Here is a 24,896-nt window from a genome sequence, read left to right on the forward strand (position 1 = left end):
TTATCACATCGTTGTAGTGTTGCTTCTCTTTCTCTTTTCTACAAATACTATAATGGGCACTGCTCTAAAGAGCTAGCGTCTTTTGTGCCATCTACTAAAATTCATTCTCGTGTTACTCGTCATTCAATTAAGTCTTATCCTTTTTCTGTGACTGTTCCTAAGTGCTCCAAAAACTCTTATTCGTCTAGTTTTTTTCCTCGAACATCAGTTCTTTGGAATTCGCTTCCCTTTTCTTGCTTTCCTGATTCATATAATTTGCAATTATATGAATCAGGAAAGCAAGAAAAGGAGATAAATTATATCACAGGAATTAATCGATTTCATAAAACAATTTGTCCGATATGATAGATGAAATTCATTTACAAAACATTACGTAAAAAATTAATAAATTAAAGAATTTAAGAAACAGTTATCTTCTTAGCATCTTATAACAAGGTTTGCAGACTGGAACTTTATTTTCCGAATAGTGTCCAGGTATTGCAGAGGAATGGTCAACACAACGAGAACAAAACACATGCCCACAGTTCCAACAATGGTACTAAATGAGAAATAGAATGTGTGATTGACAGAAAAATTGTTTTTAAACGCTAAAGTAACGTTTATGTAATAAAAAAAATACCTTCCTACTCAGATAACCAACAGGTTTTCCACACGAACACTGAGTAACATCTCTAAATGAATCCCAATCTAATGCAAATGATGCTATATCAGTTGCCAAATTAGGAACTGAATCTGCTTTACGTAAAAAACTGTCTTGAAACGACTTTCTTGAGTCTATTTCACCATCAGTCATATCAATAGAGTGATTACTTAATGCAGTATTTGGTGACTCCCCGTTTTGGATTTCATTATTTAAGGAGAGTTTTTGGCTTTCTTTGGAGAGATTGTGAGCTGCATTTGTTTCCTCGTTAACCGCATCAAGAACATTTTTATTGATGTTTGACTTTATCGCTTCTATTCTCTATAAAAATTTTATTGTTTGTATATAAAATAAAAATAAATTTTATCGTTTTTATTTAAAATAAAAATAAATTTTATTGTTTTTATTTAAAATGAAAATAAATTTTATCGTTTTTATCTTAATATATATAAAGGGCAATGTGTGTGTGTTTGTTTGTTCTCTATAGAAATCCAAACCGCCGGACCGATCTCGATGAAATTTGGCATGGGGGTAGTCCTCGAGGGGGAGAAGGTTCTTAGCTGGGTTTTGACCCCGTACCCCGACCCCCGGGGTCAGGGGGACCATTTTTTGGGCCCATTTTTGTGTACAGTTATCAGGTAAGCCAGTTTAAATATTGGCCCGGGCAACGCCGGGTAACTCCAGCTAGTTTAAAATAAAAATAAATTTTATGGTTTTTATTTAAAATAAAAATAAATTTTATGGTTTTTATTTAAAATAAAAATAAATTTTATCGTTTTTATTTAAAATAAAAATAAATTTTATTGTTTTTATTTAAAATAAAAATAAATTTTATCGTTTTCATTTAAAATAAAAATAAATTTTATTGTTTTTATTTAAAATAAAAATAAATTTTATTGTTTTTATTTAAATTAAAAAATTAATATATATATATTTTATTGTTTCTATTCTACCGTGGTGTGACTTAACAAAGTCCTATGCTGTAAGAAAGTCCTAATGTAACAAATGATAAATTTTGTATATTATAAAATAAATATTTTGAGAAAATACTTTTTGTTATTTTAACTAAATGCTTTTGAAGAAACTTTTCAAAAAAAAATTGACTGGGCTGGTGGAGAATTCGGCCAATCAGAGTATTTGTTTTACTGAGATGTAAATAGTTAATATAAGCTGGTGCCATATTGAACATTGCGTCAAAGGTTGTATGGTGAAGAGTTACTTGTTTTATGGTAAAAATCTTGTTGTTAAAAAACTATTTTGATCAATAATGGCACATGAACGTGGTAAGTTTGGAATTTGCATGTTAAAACGATCGATTTACACGTAAAAACTAATATTTTTACGAAAAATTTGAAATGACTTTCTTTTTTCCTCTTTTTTTACCGTATACAAAAGAAAGTCCTAGCCTTACAAAAATAATTTAATTTTTTGTTTTAGGCCCAAAAAGATCTTACAAGCCATATTCACAACAGGATATGGATGAAGCATTGAATGAAATAAAAAAGAAGACTATGACAATATATGCAGCATCTAAATTTTATAAAATACCTAAGACAACCCTTGTTCAACGAACACAAGGTCGAGCAAAGAGTCAAATAAAGCGTACAACAACTTTTGATAAAATCGTAGAGGTTAAAATTAAAAATTGGCTAATTGATATGGCCAATGTTGGTAAGCTAACCACAAAGAAACTTCTTCTTAAGGGTGCATCTATTTTAGCATATAAAATGTTTCTTTACCAAAAAGTAATTGACACTCGTTGGGCACACAACTTTTTCAAGAGACATTCAACACTTTCGATTTGAAAGACTCAGACATTTCCAAAACACAGAACACTTGTTTCCAAACAAGATATTAAAACGTGGCTCCAAAAAATAACAGAGTATATGGATAAAAACGATTTATTATCTGTGTTTGAGGATCCTAATCGAATTTGGAACCTTGATGAGTCATTTTTTGATCTGTGTCCATCTATTAAAAATGCAATTGTACAAAAAAACAAACGATTGTATAACATCACTGCAAATAGCGATAAAGAAAGTTTCTCAGTTATGATAACAGTAAATGCAAGTAATTTATTTGCGCCACCTTTGGTTTTGTATCCATATGAATGGCGAATTCCACCAGAAAGTGCAGCTGACTTTCCTAAAGATTGGGTTATGGGTAAATCAGCCACAGGTTACCAGATGTCCCAAACATTTTACGATTATATATCTGAACTTTTCATTGAATTTTCAAGGAAAAATAATGTCCTATTGCCAATAATTCTTTTTTTAGATGACCAGAAATCACATTTAACCTTAGATTTGGGACAATTTTGCATAGAAAATGGTATCGTCATCATTTGCTTGCCACCTAATTGCACCCATTTTGCACAACATTTGACCGAGTTTACTTTCATGTTGCAAAAGATATTTGGACCGACATAGTCGCAGAATGGAGAATGCAAAACCTTGGAGTTGCTCTACCAAAAAGGACATTTGCGCCTCTGCTCCAGACTGCAAATGCTAAAACACAAGAAAATCCAACTTTAATACCAAATGGATTTAAATGCTGTGTCCTTTTTTACTAGAAAATTTGGATCTTACAAAAGTATCCCAAAGAATCTGCTGAAACTCCGGTAATAGCCGAACTGTTAAGTCCAATCGATAAGGTCAAAAATGATTTAGAAACTGATACGACACATGGCCAAATAAATTCTTTTAGAGCCCATCGTAATCTTATGCATTGGACAGGTGCAATAGAACAAGAAGCTTTATTTTATTACTGGCAGAAGAAAATGAACAAAATAGAGGGTGATGATCTCACAACTCGAGAAAAGAACATGGTTCTAGAAACGCCATTAGAGGAAATTCCAGTAAATAATGAGAACTTAACACAACCAGAGTCAACAATTGAATATGAGACAGCTTTAGCACCAGTTCAAGGACCTTTGCAAGCAAATGACAATGTTTTCCACTCATTATTTGTTAGTCCTGAAGAATTTCATTGTAAAAAAGTACGAAAACAAGCAACAAAAGTTTCATCAGTCATTACATCTGACGAATATATTGTTAGTTTAGAGGAGAAAAAGAGAGCTAAAGAAGAATTAGAAAGACAGAGAATTGAGAAAAAGCAAGAAAGAGAAAAAAAGCTGAAAAAGAGTCTGAGAAACAGGAAAGAAAGCAAATTCTGCTAAAAAATTTGAAAGAAAAACAAGAAAAAGGAGCTAAAAAGTCTAAAACTTAGTAAAATAATACGTAGAATAAGGGAAAGGAATTTTTAATTTCATATTATATGAAGAATTAATAAATCTGTCAGAAAAATGTCTTTAGTGTATTAGTCATTTTAATATTCAAGAAATATATAATACTAAACATTAGGACTTTCTTTTTTACTTATTAGGACTATTTTTCCAAACAAAATTATAGTTCTTTCTTTTTGTCATCACCTCGAACTACATTACAGCTTAAATTAAGACTTTTTTAAAAGTACTCACGCCTAATATAGGGTAAAACTGAAAATTTATTATTCTACAATATTATCAAAAAGCAAGAATTCGAATTCATTATTTATTAGTATTAATTCAATAAATTGAGATATCGAAAACTAGGACTTTCTTACGTCACACCACAGTATATAAAAATATATTTTATTGTTTCTACTCTATATAAAGATATATTTTATTGTTTCTACTCTATATAAAGATATATTTTATTGTTTCTACTCTATATAAAGATATATTTTATTGTTTCTACTCTATATAAAGATATATTTTATTGTTTCTACTCTATATAAAGATATATTTTATTGTTTCTACTCTATATAAAGATATATTTTATTGTTTCTACTCAATATAAAGATATATTTTATTGTTTCTACTCTATATAAAGATATATTTTATTGTTTCTACTCTATATAAAGATATATTTTATTGTTTCTACTCTATATAAAGATATATTTTATTGTTTCTACTCAATATAAAGATATATTTTATTGTTTCTACTCTATATAAAGATATATTTTATTGTTTCTACTCAATATAAAGATATATTTTATTGTTTCTACTCTATATAAAGATATATTTTATTGTTTCTACTCTATATAAAGATATATTTTATTGTTTCTACTCAATATAAAGATATATTTTATTGTTTCTACTCTATATAAAGATATATTTTATTGTTTCTACTCAATATAAAGATATATTTTATTGTTTCTACTCAATATAAAGATATTTTATTGTTTTTATTTTCTATAAAAATAATCAGAGTTTACATTAAATAAAAAAATTGTAAAAACATAAAAAAAATAAAAATAAAAAGGAGGTGAAAAAACAAGAATTTTGATTACAAAATGAACATTCACGGATACAATGGTAAAGACAAAAAAAATATTTAACTAAATTTTGAACACAACTTATAAAATATTGCAAACACATTTTTATTCTCTTTTATAGCTCATACCTTTTGAATATATCGAATGTGATCTTTTAAAGAGTCATTATGATCATTAAGTGAGCAGACATAATCTGCAATTGATTCCCTTGGGTGCACATCATTCTTGTACCTGTTGTACAAACTGCGCCAGAACCTAAAGAAATATTACTAATGTTGTTTTTATAATAATAATAATTTTATTATTGTTATTATTATTATTTATTATCAAATAAACTGCTAATTGACTTTAAAAATCATAAAACTGTTTACTTAAATTCTTGAGGTGCAGTAGAAGGCAACAAAACAGAATGAGAGCTGTCTTTATAAAACGGATTGATGTAATCTGGTAAATTTTGCCACATGTAACCCCAAAGAGAATAAGTTTTTGATGAAAGCCTTGAAAAAAAGTTTTTGTTAACAATTTCAGGTTATTTTTAAATGTAATATTTTGAAGCCAATTAAAGTTTAAATTACTTCAATAAAACTCTTTCTCTCTCACAGTTACCAAGGAAAGTACCAAACTATTGAAATTAAAAAAATATATTATTAAAAAGAATTAAAAAAAATAAATTTAAAACTTTTAACTTATTGGATAAAAAAATGATTATAATTTATTGGATAGAAAAATGATTATAATAATTTAAAGATTTAACTAAAAAGCTACCTCTTACTAAAAGATTCTTAATAAAATCAGTTTAAAAAAAGGTGCAGCTAAAATTATTGGTAAAAACGCTTTAAAAAGAGCTTTTTTATGTTTGTTAAATTATTTTTTTAAGACAAATATTGATTTTTCAATTGACAAAATAAAAAATTTTCTTTTTGAAAAAAGTGAAAAGAAAATTTTTCGAAAAAGGGTCAAGGCTGGTTAAACATAATCAAAGAAAAAAAAAGTGGTAAAAGATATCTAAAAATTAGAAACCTGACACGAATAGAGATGGTCATGAATTTCTAAAAGAAATCTCTCATTAAATTGAAAAGCTGTTGGGAATTGATTCATTAATTGCCAAACTGACTCCAGAAACTGTGTAAAGATTGGAGAGACCTCTTTAGGATCATGCATTAACAAGCCACATCTAAATATAACATAAAACATTTATGTACTAAAGGTTTACACATATTCTATTTATACATACTCATATTTGATATAAATTTTTGATATAAATATTTGATATAAATATGATATAAACATGATATAAATATTTGATATAAATATTTGATAAACCATTTAAAAGCTTAGTTATATAAATCTCATTCAACGTGATTCAACGTCTAACCAAAGATTACTGTGTAATGCATGTAACACAAAAATTACCTTGTAATGCATAAATTACCTGTGAGTAAATTTATGACCAAATGATAACCATTCTTTTTCTATTAAAATCTAATTGAAAGTAAATTAGATTTAAACAAAAAAGTTGTAACAGATTTTACTTAAAGATAAGATCTAATTATAATTTACTTGAAAACCATGTATTGTCCTATAGTATGGATCAAGAAATATTTCTGCAAGTGAACATGTCTGAGCTGTTCTGTCCCACCCATCAGAGCAATGAATCACAACAGTTCGCTTCTCTATGCTGATTGCCTAATTAGATTAATTTAGAAAAAGAAATTCTTCAAAAGTGGGTAAATTATTACACAATATCACTAATGATCAGCCAAAACTTTTTAGAGAAAAATACTTTCTTTGAAAACTAAAAAAATACCTTTGCAATGAATAACGATGTATCCATTACACTTTTAATGTGTTTGAGCCAACCTGAGTCTTCAATTCCTTTTAAATACGATGACATTGTTAACTGCTTTTCAGAGTCAAATACTATAGTAAAGAAATATAAGCTGTAGCAGGTAATAAAAAATCCGAAGATAACCAGAAAAATTCATAAATCTCTTAAGGACACCTTCAATTAGTTTTTGTAAGCTCTGTCGCATAACATGTATGTTTTCTATGCCAATAAAATGAAAATCAATATTATCATAATGCGCCACATTTTCATAACCTTTACCAGCAGCACGGTTTGCCATTGCATTGATCTATTGCAAAAAATATTAAAATACTAGAACTGAAAACACAATATATGACCATAAACAAAAAAGTGCTCACTTTAGGTCTTGTATCTATTATATAAATTCGATTAGCATCTGGAGTCGATTTTATTATATCCTGTAACATTTGCTCATCTTCAGCACACCGTGAACTCAAACCAGCCAATGGTTGAGCACATCGACAAATTGATGTCTATGGATATTTAAGCCTGAGTTAATACATGCGTATAGTTAAATATATACAAAACATGTGACCCTTTAATTAAAAAATAAGTTGTGAGAAAAAAAAATTATGCAAACAATCTAACTAATACTAAAAATTATTTATCAAATAAATTCAGATGTACTATTAGATTTAAAAGAAAATGTTTCTTACTTTAGTTGATTTGTTATAATAAGATAAAACAGGTAGACGGTTTTTGCTTCTAAATAACGCACAAGCTTTTATAACCTCGACAGTGGCTGATGTTGGCAAATAAACAACACTGGGATATGTTTCACAAAGCTTGAAAAATAAATAATAAAAATATAAATATGTAGTACTTGCCAACTAAGTCAGTAAACTATATACTAAAAGAAAAGGAATCTACAACAAGAAATTCTCTTCTGATAAAATGAATTTTTGGCATAAAATAAGGCTACCAGATAAAAGACAAATCACCACCCCTATCTCTGAGACATTAGCAAAACAATTAAACAATCATTTTCAAGGTGTTTGGATCAGTAAGAAAACCTAACCTATTGTTCTTCATCAACTGATAAGCAAAATTACCTATTACCCCATTTTTTCCCATAACAACATTCTCAACAGCAAACTAAGATGATGAAACTCAACATGATCTCAACATTAACTCGATATGAGTTCTCAACAACTAAGCATTCTAAGATCATCAGGACCAGACAATCTTTCTCTGCCTTTACTCAAATTTGTTAGTCAAATTTGCCTTTACTCAAATTTGACTATCAAAAATTCTGTGCACAACAACATAAAAAGAGAAAAAAGTGCACAACAACATAAAAAGAGTACCATATCTAATCAAATGCCATAAGCAAATCAGACACACTCAGCCCAACTTTTTACAAGTCTAAAGATCTCATGCTATTAACAACCTGATACAGGAGCACTATCCTGTTCTTACTTGGTGCAATGCTGCAAATAAAGAGATTCAATATTTCCATAAAAGTACACTAAACATTACTAGAATTGATGAAACCAATTCGAGTGGCTTCAATATTAATTTTGCCATTGAAGAGTTACTAGACAAGATCTGCATTAATATCCTTAAAAAGATCCTTTCTGACTAATTTCTGACTAAGGCCATCTCATAACCATTAAATTAGCTCAAACCAACAGCAGAATCCAAACATATTCCCATTTGCTCTGAACACTGCAAATCAACTATCAACAACCTTTTATTAAAAATACCTTTGAATTCTTAATGATGGTGTCAGTGACCTCTACCTGCCACAAAATATTGGGAGCTTTAATTCTTTTACGATGCATAAATTATATGTTCTTTTACTTGCATTTTTAGCAAGCTTTTGTTTAGTACTTAGCAACAGATAAAATTGTACAATTCATTACTTGTAATACTATTCAATTTTAAATAAAGATTTCTAATATTATATATATATATATATATATATATATATATATATATTATATATATATATATATATATATATATATATATATATATATATATATATATATTGATCGGTTGCTCATGTATTATATTATATTTCCTATACCATCGGAAAGACTACAAATTAAAACTACTCGAGAAAGCCAAATCATTTTTGAAAAAAATAAAATGGAAAGCATTTTATTTTATCAATTAAAAGATTCCCTCGCACTGCTGAATTGAGATAATCTGCCACGTCAATAAATGAACCTGTTTTTTATTATGCTATCCCACCTTACAAAGAAACTTTAAAAAAGTGTAGCTATTATTATAAACTGAAATACCAACCTCAAGTTACCGTGACTAAAAACAAAAATCGAAAGCGAAAAGTCTTATGGTACAACCCTCCATTTATTCAGAATGCGGAAACAAAAATAGGCAATCGTTTACTAGCATTAACTGACCTGCACTTTCCAGTAAACCATAAATTTCACAAAATATTCAACAGAAATTCAATCAAAGTTAGTTACAGCTGAATGCAAAACGTAAAGTCTCACACCTGTCCAAAATTGGTAGAAACTACTTTGAAGCCCTCCAGAAAAAACCCTTTTGAGGGATGATTTTTGTAATATTCCTGATCACAAAAATGTAAAATTTGAAATCATCTGTAACCGCCCTTGGAAGAAAATTTGATTTGAAAATTACATCCTACACAATAGAGAGAAAATGAGAGCATTCTGTTTATTTTGATTTTCTAGAGCATTCAAATTTGAAAGTTTATATTTAAACATAAATATTATCATATGTGTACATAACTAGATTAAAACATAAGGTAAAGAGCTAAAAAACTTTGTGACATTTTCATAAAGTGATGTATTCTTTAGTAAATATTAGTTTTTAAATTCTACATTGCAAAGCATTCTTAACCACACATGAAACCACAATCATGTCCATAATATTGATAGGAATAAAAAGAAGTATTCTGTGTGTTCTAAGAAGGAAGAAAGTTTTAAATTACTCATTCCTAAAAAAAAAAAAATCTTAGTTTACTGGCAGAATAAAAAAATAGTTTTTACTCCCAATTTAGATATTCTTGCTGTTGTAGTCCACGAGACAAGTTTGCAGCCACTTTCCATATTCTGGATGGTCTACTGGCCTCTTGTATCTGTTCCAATGAGACTTGAAGCTGTGGTGAAGAGCTTCAGTGGCCTGCTCACTATATTTTCCAAGGTAGTCTTGATTCTTTTCTATGAAGTGTTTGATGTGGTAAAACACTGCATGGACTTTTGGAGTAACACTTACTTTGTCAAGAGCCAGATAGGAGGCTTGGAATGATGATAGTTTTTCATAATAGTCAGGTTCCAGGGTCATTCCAAAGCAGGCAGACACCACTGCATCAAATTTTCTCAGTGCATCAACAATGCCAAAAATGTTGAACGCACAGTCTTCTTCTGCAAGCCTTTGAAGGATATCTACATTTTTGAGGAGTTTTCTACACTCATTTCCTGCAAACTGACCACATGGAAAGGCTGAGGCTTGATGTGAAGAGCCTTGGGCCACTCATCAGCTTTCAACCACTCTTCCTTCAATGCTCTGAACAGATGGTTGATTACTCCAAGTAAGAGATGGAGTTCCATTGATGGGATGAAGTCCAAGACTAGGACATTATCAGGCAAGCTTAAAAGAAGCTCATTTACAACATTCTTAAAATCTTTGGCTCTTTTGTAGTCCTGACCATTGTCCTGGAATGCTTTGAAGCATTTTCTCAATGAACCAAATGTTCGAGGACTTCCACATGCAGACAAATCCTTTGAGTCAACTTCACACCAAGTGCATGGGTGAGAGCTTGAATGAGACTGCAAACCACAGATAATATTGGCTAACTTCAAATCACATGAGATGAGGAAATGGGCACCCTCAGGATGAATAAGATTCAAAATTTTTCTTACATTGTTGTAGTTTTCTGGAACTTCTTCTGCTACAGCAACAATAAGTTGACGCTTCACTCCGCTTTCTTTAGCTACTTGTGATGTCAAGGTTTTCTTGCAATGTGGAGACCTAGACTCTAACACTTGCTCCATCTCTTGAATGTCCAGACTGACCTTAAAGAAGCCACCACCACCATCTAGACCAAGCTTTATAATGTGCTGTGTATAGACTTGTCTTTGAAGCAGGACATCATTCAGAAGTTCTCCTAGGTTTTTCCAGTGTACAACCAATTGCTTCCTTCTCTGTGATTTGTCATTGCAGACTTCAATGCCAGTTTGAGTGAAATGAGCAGACAGCTTCTTTCCAATCTCAATAAACTTTGTTTTAAAGTTGGGTTCCACAACGTGACTTTTGGTGACTTGGTTTATGGTAGACACCAATTTATTCATTGAGGAAATGGACAAACCAGTGTTGACTTGGACATTCACTAGATCTTCTGCTGTCAGTAGTGGGGTGTCTCCAAAAAGTTTTTTGGCACTTGATGGTCCTAAAATAAAGTTGAAAATATTTATATATAGTTGTATTTGTTTGCTACAAGTAAAATAGACACTTAAAGTATAATGATATTATGATGGATAAACAAACATAAGTAGTAAAAAGCATTTGACTATCTAATTAACAAATTTTGATCTTTGGCTAGGTGCTAGTCTAAATGTGTAAGAAAATATGCATTTACTGAATTGACACTACACTAAACCTGGATAATTATTTGATATGTTTGATTCAACTAAATTCAGCTGTAAGTTAAGTTTGCTGTCATGCAACAAAATAAATTTTGTACTTATTCAAACATTGCCCTATCAAATTTAAGGGTACATTAAACACTAACTAATCTTTTATTTTATTATAAGAGATAACTAACAAACATATCTCTTTTTACAAGGGGCTTTTTGATAACGTGTCTGTGATTTCTTAAAATAGTAAACTAAGGATAAGAATGCTTAGTTTTAAAGCTTGTACATAACACAATAGTAATTTTAGCATAAATTTATGTACCTTTTGTGAGACACAAAGGGCGGCCACCTCTGCTTTGTGCAAGTTTGACAGTTCCATGTGGAGATGCTTCTTTGACAGTAACAACTGAAGCTGCAATTTGCTCACTGACAAGAGAATCCCTCATTGCTAGTTTTCTCATGTTTTCACGAAATGAGAAGTCAGAGCAGTTATGTGATATTCCTTTTCCAAGAATTGACAAGCACTCTGAACATCTTTTTTGGTTTGAAGAAGACTGTGAATGTTCAGAAGTCTCCAGTGGGTGTTTTTCATAAGACTTCAAATGTCCTATTTGACAAATCAGGCAGTCACAGTCCTGTTCCCGAGTTGAAGGTCTGAATTTTATAGTTTCAAATTGAAACATAAGAGGAAGTGAAACGTTCTCACCATTTTTCTTCTTTCCAAGAGCAATCCTGCATGTGTCACAAATCCCTTTTGGAACTCTAGAGTCTGATATGTCAAGTTTCATTTGGAGCACAGTTTCAATTGTATTGATCAATTGATTGTTCAACTCTCTTGTACATTTTCTCAAGCAAAAGATACACACTGTTTTTCTACAGTCTTCATGAGTTTTCTTAGAGTTTGGCATTTTTCTGAGACTTTTAACAAAATTTTGCTCAATAAAGGTCATATTCTAAAGGTAAAGTATCCGAAAAATTGTTATTTCCCAAAAAAAATTTTGTTAACTTTTAAATATTTTAAATTCCAGGAAAACTAAAATTATTGCAAAAAAAATTGTTGTTTGAGTATTTATTTAAGTATTTGATTGCTATTTTATCCTAAAATGCTGCAAAAATGCAAATGAGATATTAAACCATTGTTTTAAATTATCTTAAAACAGAGAAATTTTTCAAATCAAATTTTCTTCCACGGACGGTTACAGATGATTTCAAATTTTACATTTTTGTGATCAGGAATAATACCAAAATCATCCCTCCAAAGGGTTTTTCTGGAGAGCTTCAAAGTAGTTTCTACCAATTTTGGACAGGTGTGGTCTATAATTAGTTCACATAACCACAAGATTTTACACAGTGATACAAATTTGAAGGCAAGAACTTACAACTGCATAACAAAGACCGCTTGCCCATTGAACAATCAATGTTTATTAAGTAATATTGTTTATCAAGCTACTGTGATTGATGAAAACCCTAATTCTAAAGAAAAAGAAAATATATATTTTTGTATTAGCGAGACACGATTCAAACTTAGATATGCAAATCATTTCAAATCTTTTAATGCCGTGAAATACAGAAATGATACAGTGCTTTCTAAGGAGATTTAGAGTTTAGAAGAAAAAAACATAAAGCACACAATAAAGTGGAAAATTATAAAACGCTGTAAACCTATTAAAACAACATCCAAAATTTGTAAACTCTGCCTTCATGAAAAATTTATAAATTTATATCACAAAGAAAACAACCTGCTCAATAAAAAAGACGAAATATTATCTAAATGTTGACATTCCAACAAATTTCTACTGCCCTCTTTTGATACCGGAGACTAAATAGTTACATCTTTTATTACATCAGAAGTTGTTCTACCATAATTTTTAATTTATTTATAAAAGAGTTTGTTTTTAAACGGTTTTTTCTAACAGGTTTTTTATGTATTTAATAGCTGATGATTACCGTGTATGGCACGAAACTTTAAGAACTATTGTTGTTTTTCATTTAAACAAAATTTAAATATATATATATATTATATATTATAATATATATTATAATATATATATATATGTATATATATATATATATATATATATATATATATATATATATATATATATATATATATATATATATATATATATATATCATAATATATAACTATATTATAGTATAACTGTGTTATACAATAATATAAATTATATTAGTGTATAATACAGTTATATTATAATATAGTTATATTATATTATAATATAAAATACATAAGTTATATTAGTGTATAATACAGTGCTCAATGTTCTTAAAGAAATGAGCAATAAAATAAGAAAAAACCAAATTACTGTTAGTAATTTGCTTCTTCTATTAACTTATTTTTTTCTGTTTTGTTATTTCTTTTAATTTATTCGAAATCTGTTTAGTTTTTTCAAAATGTTGAACACTTTTTATTATAAGTTTTTCTCACAGATTTAATACCTTATATTCTATATTTAGAGTTGAAGGAACCCATAATTCAGGTGGAGTTTCCATTCTATTGTATTCTATATTCACATTATACAGATTCCACCCTGCAGATTGAGATAATGTTTCCTCCTTAGGATTGTAATGAAATGCATACAAGTCTTCATAACTTACTATATACAAAATAAATAATAATTATAGAAATCTTTCAAACCACACAACATATGAACAAGCCTTCCGAGGAAGCGCATGCAATTGCACACCTTTAATTTTTTTAGACACACTGACCACGGCAGTTTGCATAATTTAACTTCTAATTTTCTTCAAATTTTAATTAAATAAACTAGAAAAATTTAATAATAAAAAAAAAACTTAAGAATTTTTTTTTTTTAATTTTTATACAAATTGTATTCTTTTTTTTAGAGTGGTTGTTATTTTTAGCTACCAAATTTGATACAAGTTGAGGAAAAAAACATAATACTTTATAACAATTTAACAACAATTTAAAGTTTTGATATGCAATTTATTCACAATTTTTACCAGTCTGTATGAAACAAATTTGCTATGCACGTTAATTAAGAAACTCATTTGCTATGAAAAGTTTTTTTTCTTATGTTTTTTGAAAACAATTTTTTTTTTGAAAAAAAAATCTTTTTGCTTTTAAAAATGTTTTTGCTATATTTGACATTTTTTATATCATTTGATTAATAAGTTTTGTAATGACGGAAGAAGTTAAATAAAATAATATCATGATTTCTTTTATAAATGTATTTACTACATTTGATGCCTGTCTGATATTGTTTCCTTTATATTGCCCAACTTTTAATGTTAGTACGAATTACTAGAAATAATGAACATAACGATTGCTCTGTTTAAAAAAATGTATTTAAAAACTTAAAAAAAAGTTTTAAATAGAATCCTAAAAATTTATTTAAGAAAATTCATTTAGTTAACAATGCACTAGCCCACAAACTTTTGGAGCATCGTCAATAACAAAAATTTATCCGGAAATAAACTATTGGAAAATGCAGACTATTTCAATGGGGGTAGTGAAAACAACCAAATATTTTATATTTGAGTATTATTATTAATGATTTTTTATTTTTTTTCCATGAAAAACTTGTTAAAAAATATTTTTTACAAGTAGAGCAGTTAGTTTTCTTGCTTTCCTGTGCATTGATTAAAACAGTAAAGTTTATGAAAAACATTTGAAGAAAAAATTTAAATATTGTCCATGTTTCTATCACAAATATTATAGTATTTCCTTAAAATACTGACTGACAAAAATTGCAAATAAATTGAGTACCAAAAAATGTTTTAATTCTTGTTATATTCTTATCTTTCCTTAACTTGTATCAATTTTGGTATGGAAAATATTTAAGCCCTTAAAAAAAGAAACGAAACAGTAAAATACTTAGGCATATTTTTTTTGACAAAATTTTTTATTTTTTAATTTTCAGCTTTTTTTAGTTTATTTTATTTAGATTTTCTATTTCATATAGTATTCGTTTTCTTTTTTAGAGTATTGCTGTTTTATTCTTTGTAGTTTCTTATAACTCTATTTTGCTGCAAATTCTTAAAACAGTTACTATATAAAAATGTGGTCAAGTTGTCTAAAAATATTACTTTAAACATGGGTGAACAAGACATGTGACCGCACACACTTCCTGGGAAGGCTTGTATGAACATTTAAGAAAATTATAAAACATACAATATAAGTAAACATAATTTTAATAAAAACATGATATAAATTTAAAACAAGAATAGAAACCTGGATTAGCAAGGTGATTTATAGTATCATAAACATCAATGCATTCCCTTTCACGTGTTATGACAAAAGTGTTGTTCCAGAATGTTTTTGTTTTCACGCGTATTGAAGAACCGCCAGCAGTTATAGGTAGTTTTTCAACAGTAGCAATATGGTTATATAAAATCTTAAAAAAAACAATATAGTATTTAGTAAATATAATACAGAGGGAAAATTTTAATGCAACAAACAAACAATGATCTAATGAGTTGAATAACTTTGAATTCTTTAAATGAACTCAAAGAAATAAAAAAATATCTAAAAAATCTATGTTCAAGAGGATTATTATTTTTATTAATACAAATATCATACATCAAAATGTTCTTATAAAATGAAATTTTTTTTTTTGATTTATATGACTCATGCAGAAGGTTGAAAATGTGCATTAAAGAAGTTTAAGCTTATTAACAGAAATAAATTGAAAATAAATTCCAGTATGCTGCTATTAAGCTTTACTACTGTATTTTTTAATATAATTAGTGTGCTTCTCATGCAGCCTAAGTTTGCATGAGGAAAGAAATGTAGTGGGTTACAAGATAGATAGTAATACATACATTATAGACAGAAAAATATGTAATTAATAGGTACTTTAAATACGAGGTATTCAGTATCCCTATCATAAAATTTTTCATCAAACATATAACAAATGTTTTGTATGCCTGTTATTAAATATTATATTTAATAATAGGCATGTGAAATATTTTTGATATCTTTGATGAAAAATTTTATGATGGGGAAACTGAATACCTCATATTTAAAGTACCTATTAACTACATATTTTTCTGTATATGTATATACAGAAAAATATGTAATTAATAGGTAATAATTAATAGGTATAAGTAATTTGTTTTAAAACGTAAGCTTCTCTAAATACCTATTTAATACGTATTATATACGTATTTGGTAAGTTCTGTTTTTCTCATAATGGCCATAAAAGATGTTGAATTTGACATCCATTAGTAGCCTAAAATCTCCTGACACATTTTGCTATGTATGTGGATATGATTGATATAATTATCAATTGATATAATTATCAATATTACAAAATACATAAAAGCTAAAGGAGACAAGCTCTTCAATATCCAGACATTATCTACAGTACTTCTCCCACATGATGACAGCCTACTAGTAACACAATCAACACAAAATGTAAGTATACTTCTCATCATACTCTTTAAAAGTTATTTATTTAATTTAATTAAACATGAAGTATTTACTGAGCTTTTATTTTTAATGAAGTTTTGAATGCTACTGTTATTTATGTCGAAGTAGCTATATGTTGTTATTTTATTATTTTATTAAAAAATGTGCAAAGAAAATTTCATCTTAAGAGTCAGTAAGTAGCAGTAGCAAAGACACGAAGGAAGTTTTTGCACAAATAAAAACTTTTCATCAACACTTTCTTTGCTTAAGGGACAGCAGAGCTGATGATGATCATTCTCAAATATTTAGTAGATTTCAGCAAAGTCTTATTAGGCTAACTTTATATCAAATAAGGATTGGTAAATTAGTTTGTGAAAACCTTTATTTTTAGAGAAATTTTACACAAAATTTGAATTTAATGTTCACTGGTGTGCTGGCTCCAAAAAGCATATGCAGGATTTTTCTAAAAAGGCTATTTTTATGGGATTTTACATATATGCTTGATTTGAAGGCCCATAATTGTAAACACTACATTTCATAACGACATGTAAATAAGAGTAAACTAATTAGCGATTTAAATTTATGAGTAATATTTTTTTAATACTTAAAAATAAGCAAATCGCAAATTCTTTTATTTAAATAATTTCACAATTGTGAATTCCGATCTGATCGTCGCGACCACTTAATTCAACCTTTGACTTTTCTTTAACTTATTAAAATCTAAAAAAAATTTAATAAAATATAATAAAAAATAAAACATAATAAAGATTTTTTGCTATTACTTTTAGGTCGAATTTAGATAATCTTTGCATGTATTATGCAAAATACTAATTATTTTCAAAGTTTAACATTTTAAATCAGATAATTAAAAAATTTAATTTGTGAAAAAATAAGTAAAATAAATAAAAATTATTTGTTGACCAGTTAAAGAATATAGTTATAATTTTTTTTTTCTTCCAAAAGACCCTTCTAAGACAGTTCAAGGCCCATGCAGGATTCCCCCATAGCCTTTGGGGCCAGCACACCACTACTAATGTTTCCAAAGCTATCTGAGGCAAAAATTAAAGGTGGTATATTCGTTAGACCCCAAATAAAAATGTTAAAATCCATCTCAAGAGTTAAAGCTGTTTAATTAAACAGTAAGGTTCACATATTAGTAAAAAAAATGCTTTTATATAATTGTTATACACATACTTTTAATTGAGTTATTTCCATCGAAATGGTGACATTAATGCTCATCACACTGAATCGATTGGCTCTAACAACACTGACAATGGCACAAAAATTCTCCTAAATCCAGGCAGGTATGGTAGCTTTTTTCTTCTCATGGTTTTAAGTCAAGCCTCATTCTACTCCATGGCTTTACCTTTTTGCGCAGCTGCTATATCTATTCATAGGCATTATTTTCAACTTTTTTAAAAGAAAAACTCTTTTGAAAACACGTTTTTTTTATTGCAAGAAACCAATGTGAAAAAGTTGTCTGATGCTAAGCTCCATTATTCCCAGTTACTAAATTTTATAACTCAGAAGTTAGGCAATAGAGACCTCTATTGAAAATCTTCAACAGTGTCTTTAACAAAGGCAAGTCTAACATTCCATTTATAATTTGTGAATCTATACTCTCCCAAGGATGAGGCAGAACTATTTGCAACTTTATCTATTTTGACTCCTGGATCTAATGATTACTCTTTATGCCATTACAGTTAAACAGGATGACCCATCGTAAGACATCTAAATCACTCCAGCTTCTGCTGCTAAAGCCATTTCTCAATTAAAATCTTTTACAATGTGTGGTCCAGATACAATTCCTGTCATAGTCTTACAAAAATGTTCTCCAGAACTCTCATCTATTCTCTCGAAACTATTTAACAAATACTTTACTAAAACTTGTTTTCCTGCCTGCTGGAAAATGACACCTGTGGTACCTGTCCAACTGTTGTCCAATTCACTCAATTATTAGCAAGGTCTTTGAATCTTCAACCAACAAATTTCTGACATCCCATCTTGAGTCTAATAACCTACTCTAAAAATCAATAATATTTAACCTTCTCGTTTAACAACTAAATTGCTAACTGGCTAAAACTGAAAGATTCTGTCAGGCATTAGATGGTGACGGCGAGGTTAGGGCTATTGCTTCTGACATACCTAAAGCTTTCAAAAAAGTTCGGCATGCTGGTCTTCTCCATAAGCTTGCTTTATATGGTATCTGGAAAAGTTTTTCAGATTACCAAATCATTTTTTTCTAATTACAATATTAAAGTTGTCCTTGAAGGGCAACACTCTTCTTCATTTCCATTTAAACTTCAAAAAAATCAGTTATTTACTGCAAATAACTATGATGATACTGTTGACATTCATTTAGTCCTCTTCTTTACATCTTCTTGGATTATTGTTCACTATTGACCTTTCATGGAAACCATATATACAATCAATTGCAAAGGTAGCATCTGCTAATGTTGCTTCTCTTTATTGTGTTCGCTATCATCTTACACCTAATTCTATTCTTTACCTCTGAAAATCTTTATAATTTATCACTGCATGAAATATTGTTGTCAGATTTGGACTGGTTTTTCTAATGAAGCTCTTTGTCTTCTAATCAAGATCAAAAGAAGCACCGTAAATGTAGTTAGACCTGCTTTTTATTTAATATGTTATATTTAATTTGTTAAAAATTTGTTTATTTAATATGTTAAAAAAACTGTTTTTAAATAAATAAAATAATAAAAAAAGACTTTTTAAAGGTCACAAAAATTAATTTTTTTAACATTTTATAACACTTTTTTTTTACTTTTTAAAATGTGACTAATTGAGACTTAAGGTAATGGTAAAAAAATCTGTTTGAAATATATTTTAGTTACGCCTCAAATTTAGTTTAGTTACATTGTGTCTCAATTGGTAACACTCAAAAAGTTAAAAAAACAAACAATTGAGATGTAACATTGCCAATTGAGACTTTATTTTTTTTCGTGACAAAGTAACCAATTGAGACAAAGCTATTTTATAATAAAATAAAATAAAAGATGATATACAGCAATACAACAATGATAAACAAACATATTATCAAGTTTATTTACTTAAAATTTAATTAAAAATTAAAAAATATAACCTTTTTACTAATTGTAACCAATTGAGGGGTAACGTAAGTTTAAAATGTTATTGGCAATCAATAATAATCATTTTAAATTGATGTGTGCAATCACATCAATTTAAAATGCATTTACAAAACTTTTTTGAACATTCTTTTAAAAATAAAAATATTTTTCAAAATTCTTTAAAAAAAACGAAAGAACATTATATACCCAAGTTTCTTTTGCACCCTTAGGATCAATAAATATCATGTGAGTTGTTGTCAAATGTAAAGTTCCGACTGTTCCTTTACGCTTCAAAACATTGTCTAAAAGTTTCACATTATCCACCTAAAACATATATAGTAGATGTTAAATCAGATATATAGTATATATTAAATATTTAGTAGATAGTAAGTCATCATAGTAAAAACATGTTCTTTTTCATTCTCATGTGACATTCTTTAAATGTTTTTCTATAAAACAACTATGAATAACATTGAAAACAATTATATTAAACTATATTTATCTAAATAACAGAAATAAGATCATTTTTTATTATCATTTTTCTTTTTAAACTTTTTCTAAAAATTAGGAGATATAGTTTATAAATGAAAATCACAAAACTGTTTAGCCAGTGTACTATAGGACACTGGCTAAACAATTTTCACATTATTTTAAAAATAATAATTTATAAGAAACACAAGTATTAGAAAATCTAATAACAAGGTTCAAATTAAGGCTACTATGTTTTCCATGTTTGTGATGGCTTATATCTCTGTGATCACAAATATATTTGCATGCTGGATTTAATTATTAATAACTTAATAATAATACTATATTATTATAATACTATCTTATATTAGAAAAACTAGCATTTTTAACAATTTTTTAGACATTTAAAAATAGTAAACCATCTTATATAAACTTTATTCAATTTTAAATTATGTCAAAATCATCAGTTTTCATATGTGAACTTGATTTTTATTTGATTAGAAAAAAAACTAGTAAATCAAAAAAAAATTCTTTTTTCAAATCCATGCTTTATGCAAGCAGAATTCCATTGGGCCTAGAAACTCTTTTTTTTTTATCTTTTGTAGAAGGAAAAATTACTGTTTTTTTTTTTTTAAATTTAAAAATTACTGTTTTTACTAAATTTTTGTTTTTTAACTTAATAACTTAAGACTTATTAACTTAATAACTTAAAACAATAGGTTTTTAACTTAATAACTTAAGACTTATTACTTAATAACTTAAAAGAATAGGTTTTGAATCGCTGCGCTTTAATGTCTTCGAAACTGCAAATAATTTGCAAATCAATGATTTTTGTGACGTAATACGCAATTCATATCAAATACATAAAATGTATGGGAAAATACAAATTAAATTTTTGTTAACTTAATTAACTTTTTTTGGTCAAATTTTTCCATTTCCTTGTATTGTCATCGAAAATGATTAAGTGTGCAAATTTGAGCAAAATTGGTTAAGAAAAAAGCTTTCAAAAAGTGATTTCATATTTTGTGGCATATAGAACCCTTAGATGTTGCCCGAAAGTTTTTTCCATATTTTGTTGACAAAAAGTAAAAATTAAAATGCAAGACCGGAATTTCTTTTTTTTAATAATGATAGACTGCCTGCCCCAACCAAACCCTCAGTCGATGTAGCAGCACTCCCTTGCGGGTCAGGCTATTTGTCAGTCAATGTAGCAGCACTCCCTTGCGAGTCAGGCTATTTGTCAGTCGATGTAGCAGCACTCCCTTGCGAGTCAGGCTATAAGATAGTCGATGTAGCAACACTCCCTTGCGAGTCAGGCTATAAGATAGTCGATGTAGCAACACTCCGTGCATGATTTACAGTAAAAAAAATAAAAATAAAAACATTTTATTAAAAAAAATAAAAATAAAAACATTTTATTAAAAAAAATTAAAATAAAAACATTGTTTATATTGATAAAAACATTTAGAATGTTTTTAAAAACATTCTGGTCAATTAAATTTGCGTTTTTGTGGTTTTTTTAAAAAACGATTAATTTGTAATTAAATTAATGGTTTTTACTTTCGTCCAACACGGAAATGTTGGACGAAAGTTAAAAGTAATTAAAAGTGACGTATATGTTGGCGTAAGAATCACTTTTTTCCTACCGCTCTTCCCAAAGCCAACAAACTATAGATCTATCTATATATATATATATATATATATATATATATATATATATATATATATATATATATATATATATATATATATATATATATATATATATATATATATATATATATATATATATATATATATATATATATATATATATATATATATATATATATATATATATATATATATATATATATATATATATATATATATATATATATATATATATATATATATATATATATATATATATATATATATAGAAAGTAACCTTATATAAAGATGGTAAAAAATAGAAGCAAAATTTCATTTTGCAACTAAGATTTTTTTTTTTTTTCAATTTGGTGACAAATCCTTTTTCTGGATTTGACAAATATTAGGTATTCAAATTTAAGATTAACTAATTAATCTAATTAATTGACAAATGCTTAATGAATAATTATTTGCTATAACTTTTTTCCTGTCAAAACTCTTTTACAGTGTGTAGCCCAGATAACAGTCCTGTTTTTTAAAATATTAAAAACACAAGAGCTTTGAGTATATACTCTAGCTGCTAAACCTAAGCTTTTGCGTCATCAAAAATTTTTTTTGAAGGGAATTATTTTCTTATTTAACCTTGTATAGATTACTGTTGTTATATTTTGGCTGGTTTTTCTAATGAGGCTCTCTCTTTCAAGCAAAGTCCACATTGTAAATGTTATTGTGCCTGTCCTAGCTGCTAAATGTATGATAAATGTTGTTGAACCTTCTCTACCTGTTAGGCATCAGCCTTAGTACTATTTTTTTAAGGTGGCATCTCTTTCTTATTTCTACTACCATAGTTGCTGCTTACGCAAGCTATCATCACTTGTTCTATCAACCAAAACTTTTAATCTACTAAAAGTTTTGATTCATACTTTGTAATTTATTTTAAAATGACAAAAATGTAAGAGCTTTGAGCGCATACAATGATCAATTACATTTTTGTTTCTCAGTGTAATTGATCATACTTTTAAATTGATAATAAATTTGGTTCATTGACTCCAAATTTAAAGTCAGTTTTTTTTCTAGTAGACAAATTTTCTTCCACAACCTATCCTCTACGGAAAAATTACACCTATTAGCTGCATTAAGTTGAGCAGATTTGCTACATAGCTATTGATATACAAAACATAGTACTATCAAATAATCATTGCAATTATGCCTGTTTCTTTTATATTCCACTGTATTTCAAAATTTTTAATTTTTATAAAACAAGATCTGTTAAAGTACAATATTTTTCGAATTTTTTCAAAGGAGGGTTTCTATGATATAAAAATTAAACGTGATACTCAATATTAAAAACAAAGTTTATATTTGAATCTTCTAAAAGATTCATAACACGAGCTTTAAACAAAATTTCTAGAAGTACTTAAATTTTAAAATAACTGTTTTAAAAATATGCCTGAAAACTACACGAGCTTTATGGATAGTACAATTCCACAGGTCACTGATTACTTTATTGGATTCAAAGAATTTTATTAATAATCAAATGAATAAAGTTTTACTCAGATTTTCTTCAGTTTTTTTTTTATTTTACAAACTATTTTAGGAGATAAAATTTTAAACAAAAATTTATTAAGTTTTAAACAAAAATTTATAAAATTTTAAATCCATTTATCATACCTTTGGTGTTCGTATACAATCTAAGGGTGACATTTTGGCTAATGTATATCAAAAAATATCTAAAAATATGTTCAACTTGAAAAAAAATTATGCAGAAAATTATCGAATAATAAATAGGTAAACATCGACGGCATACTCCGTATATACTTGCGCGCATACAACATTCAAATCCTTTAGATAAATAAAATGGGAATATCAAGTCCAAGTTAATTTAATAAGCTTTGATACACTAAAAAAAGATATAAATTTCAACCTATAGGATATATCATATATCACTGTTGTAAAAAAATAAAATATTTCTTGATGTCTTGACCCAGAAAAATCCTTTGGGGATATTATTGTACTATCATTGGTGGTTACTGGGATGTAAGTCCCTAAATCATGTTACACCGTCCGTGGAAGAAAGTCCATTTTCAAATTTTGCATAAAATGGCATCAAATACATAGTTTATGAGCAACTAACAAAGGTGGTTTCAAGAATTTTTATTCATCCTAAAAACATAACAAAAATATTTATGCACTGGTAAATAACAATTTTCTTCACTGGTAAAATTCAATTTCACTGGTAAAACTCAAATTCACTGATAAATAACAATTTTCTTCAACTCTGGCAAAGTTTCAATTCTAACCCAGCCAACATTGACAGACGGGTACTGTATGGTCTTTGTCTGGGCTTACGGGAATGGGATTTTAACGGGTAAGTGTTTTGGTTTCCGGACGGGCCCCATATGGTTAAAAAATAAAGCAAATATGCTTGATTAGGTTTTATCTGGTTTTTATCAGGGCCGAAGGATCTGGGGATTTGACAGGTTTCCCAAAAGGATTAAAATGATAATTAAAAAAAATCATAACAAAACTTACTCGATAGTTGCCATTTATAATTCGTACTGTGTATATATATGTAAAAAAAATTAATTACTTATAATGTAATTAAATTTTTTTTTTATATATATATATACTCACCTATTGCACCTTCTAACATCGCGTGCAATCCTGTCCGCTGTCTTTAAGTTATCTTTCTAAATCGACTACTTCTCTCTTTCAATCTAATATATCTTCGTTCTTCCTTAAATTACTTTACTCTTGGTCCGTAGAGCAGGTTATGACGCTCCTTTTGGAGCCGAACTTGTCTTTGCGGTCCTTGGTAATAGACGTATCTCGCATTCCAATGACGTAATGATGTAATGACATCAGGCAATGATAAAGCGTAAACATTAGAATATTGTAGTTTTAATTATTTCAAATTAAC

At 28.0% G+C, this 24,896-nt stretch overlaps 1 protein-coding gene across 1 annotated transcript; it reads right to left on the bottom strand.

Annotated features, from left to right (window-relative positions):
• Nucleotides 1-318: 318 nt before the first annotated feature.
• On the bottom strand, nt 319-23,826 carry LOC100205727 (myotubularin-related protein 6). The gene is made up of 16 exons (XM_065813221.1): nt 23,648-23,826; nt 20,084-20,200; nt 15,606-15,768; nt 13,850-14,007; nt 7,481-7,609; nt 7,163-7,297; nt 6,960-7,092; nt 6,765-6,877; nt 6,518-6,643; nt 6,390-6,439; nt 5,978-6,131; nt 5,533-5,579; nt 5,329-5,454; nt 5,086-5,212; nt 620-961; nt 319-538 (listed from the first exon to the last, which is right to left on the bottom strand). The coding sequence occupies exons 1-16, from the start codon at nt 23,678-23,680 to the stop codon at nt 410-412; spliced, it is 2,082 nt and encodes a 693-aa protein (XP_065669293.1). The 5' UTR covers nt 23,681-23,826; the 3' UTR covers nt 319-409.
• Nucleotides 23,827-24,896: the final 1,070 nt, after the last annotated feature.

This window comes from Hydra vulgaris, chromosome 12, assembly GCF_038396675.1.
Source record: "Hydra vulgaris chromosome 12, alternate assembly HydraT2T_AEP".
NCBI lineage: Eukaryota > Metazoa > Cnidaria > Hydrozoa > Anthoathecata > Hydridae > Hydra > Hydra vulgaris.

What these genes read in the sequence shown, in the direction of transcription:
- LOC100205727 (XM_065813221.1), bottom strand. Translation starts at nt 23,680, where the DNA reads ATGTCACCCTTAGATTGTATACGAACACCAAAG. An exon ending in ACTGCACCTCAAGAATTTAA is followed by an intron (nt 5,213 to 5,328) that starts GTAAACAGTTTT and finishes ATATTTCTTTAG; the next exon opens with GTTCTGGCGCAGTTTGTACA. An exon ending in TTGGTTATCTGAGTAGGAAG is followed by an intron (nt 539 to 619) that starts GTATTTTTTTTA and finishes TTTCTCATTTAG; the next exon opens with TACCATTGTTGGAACTGTGG.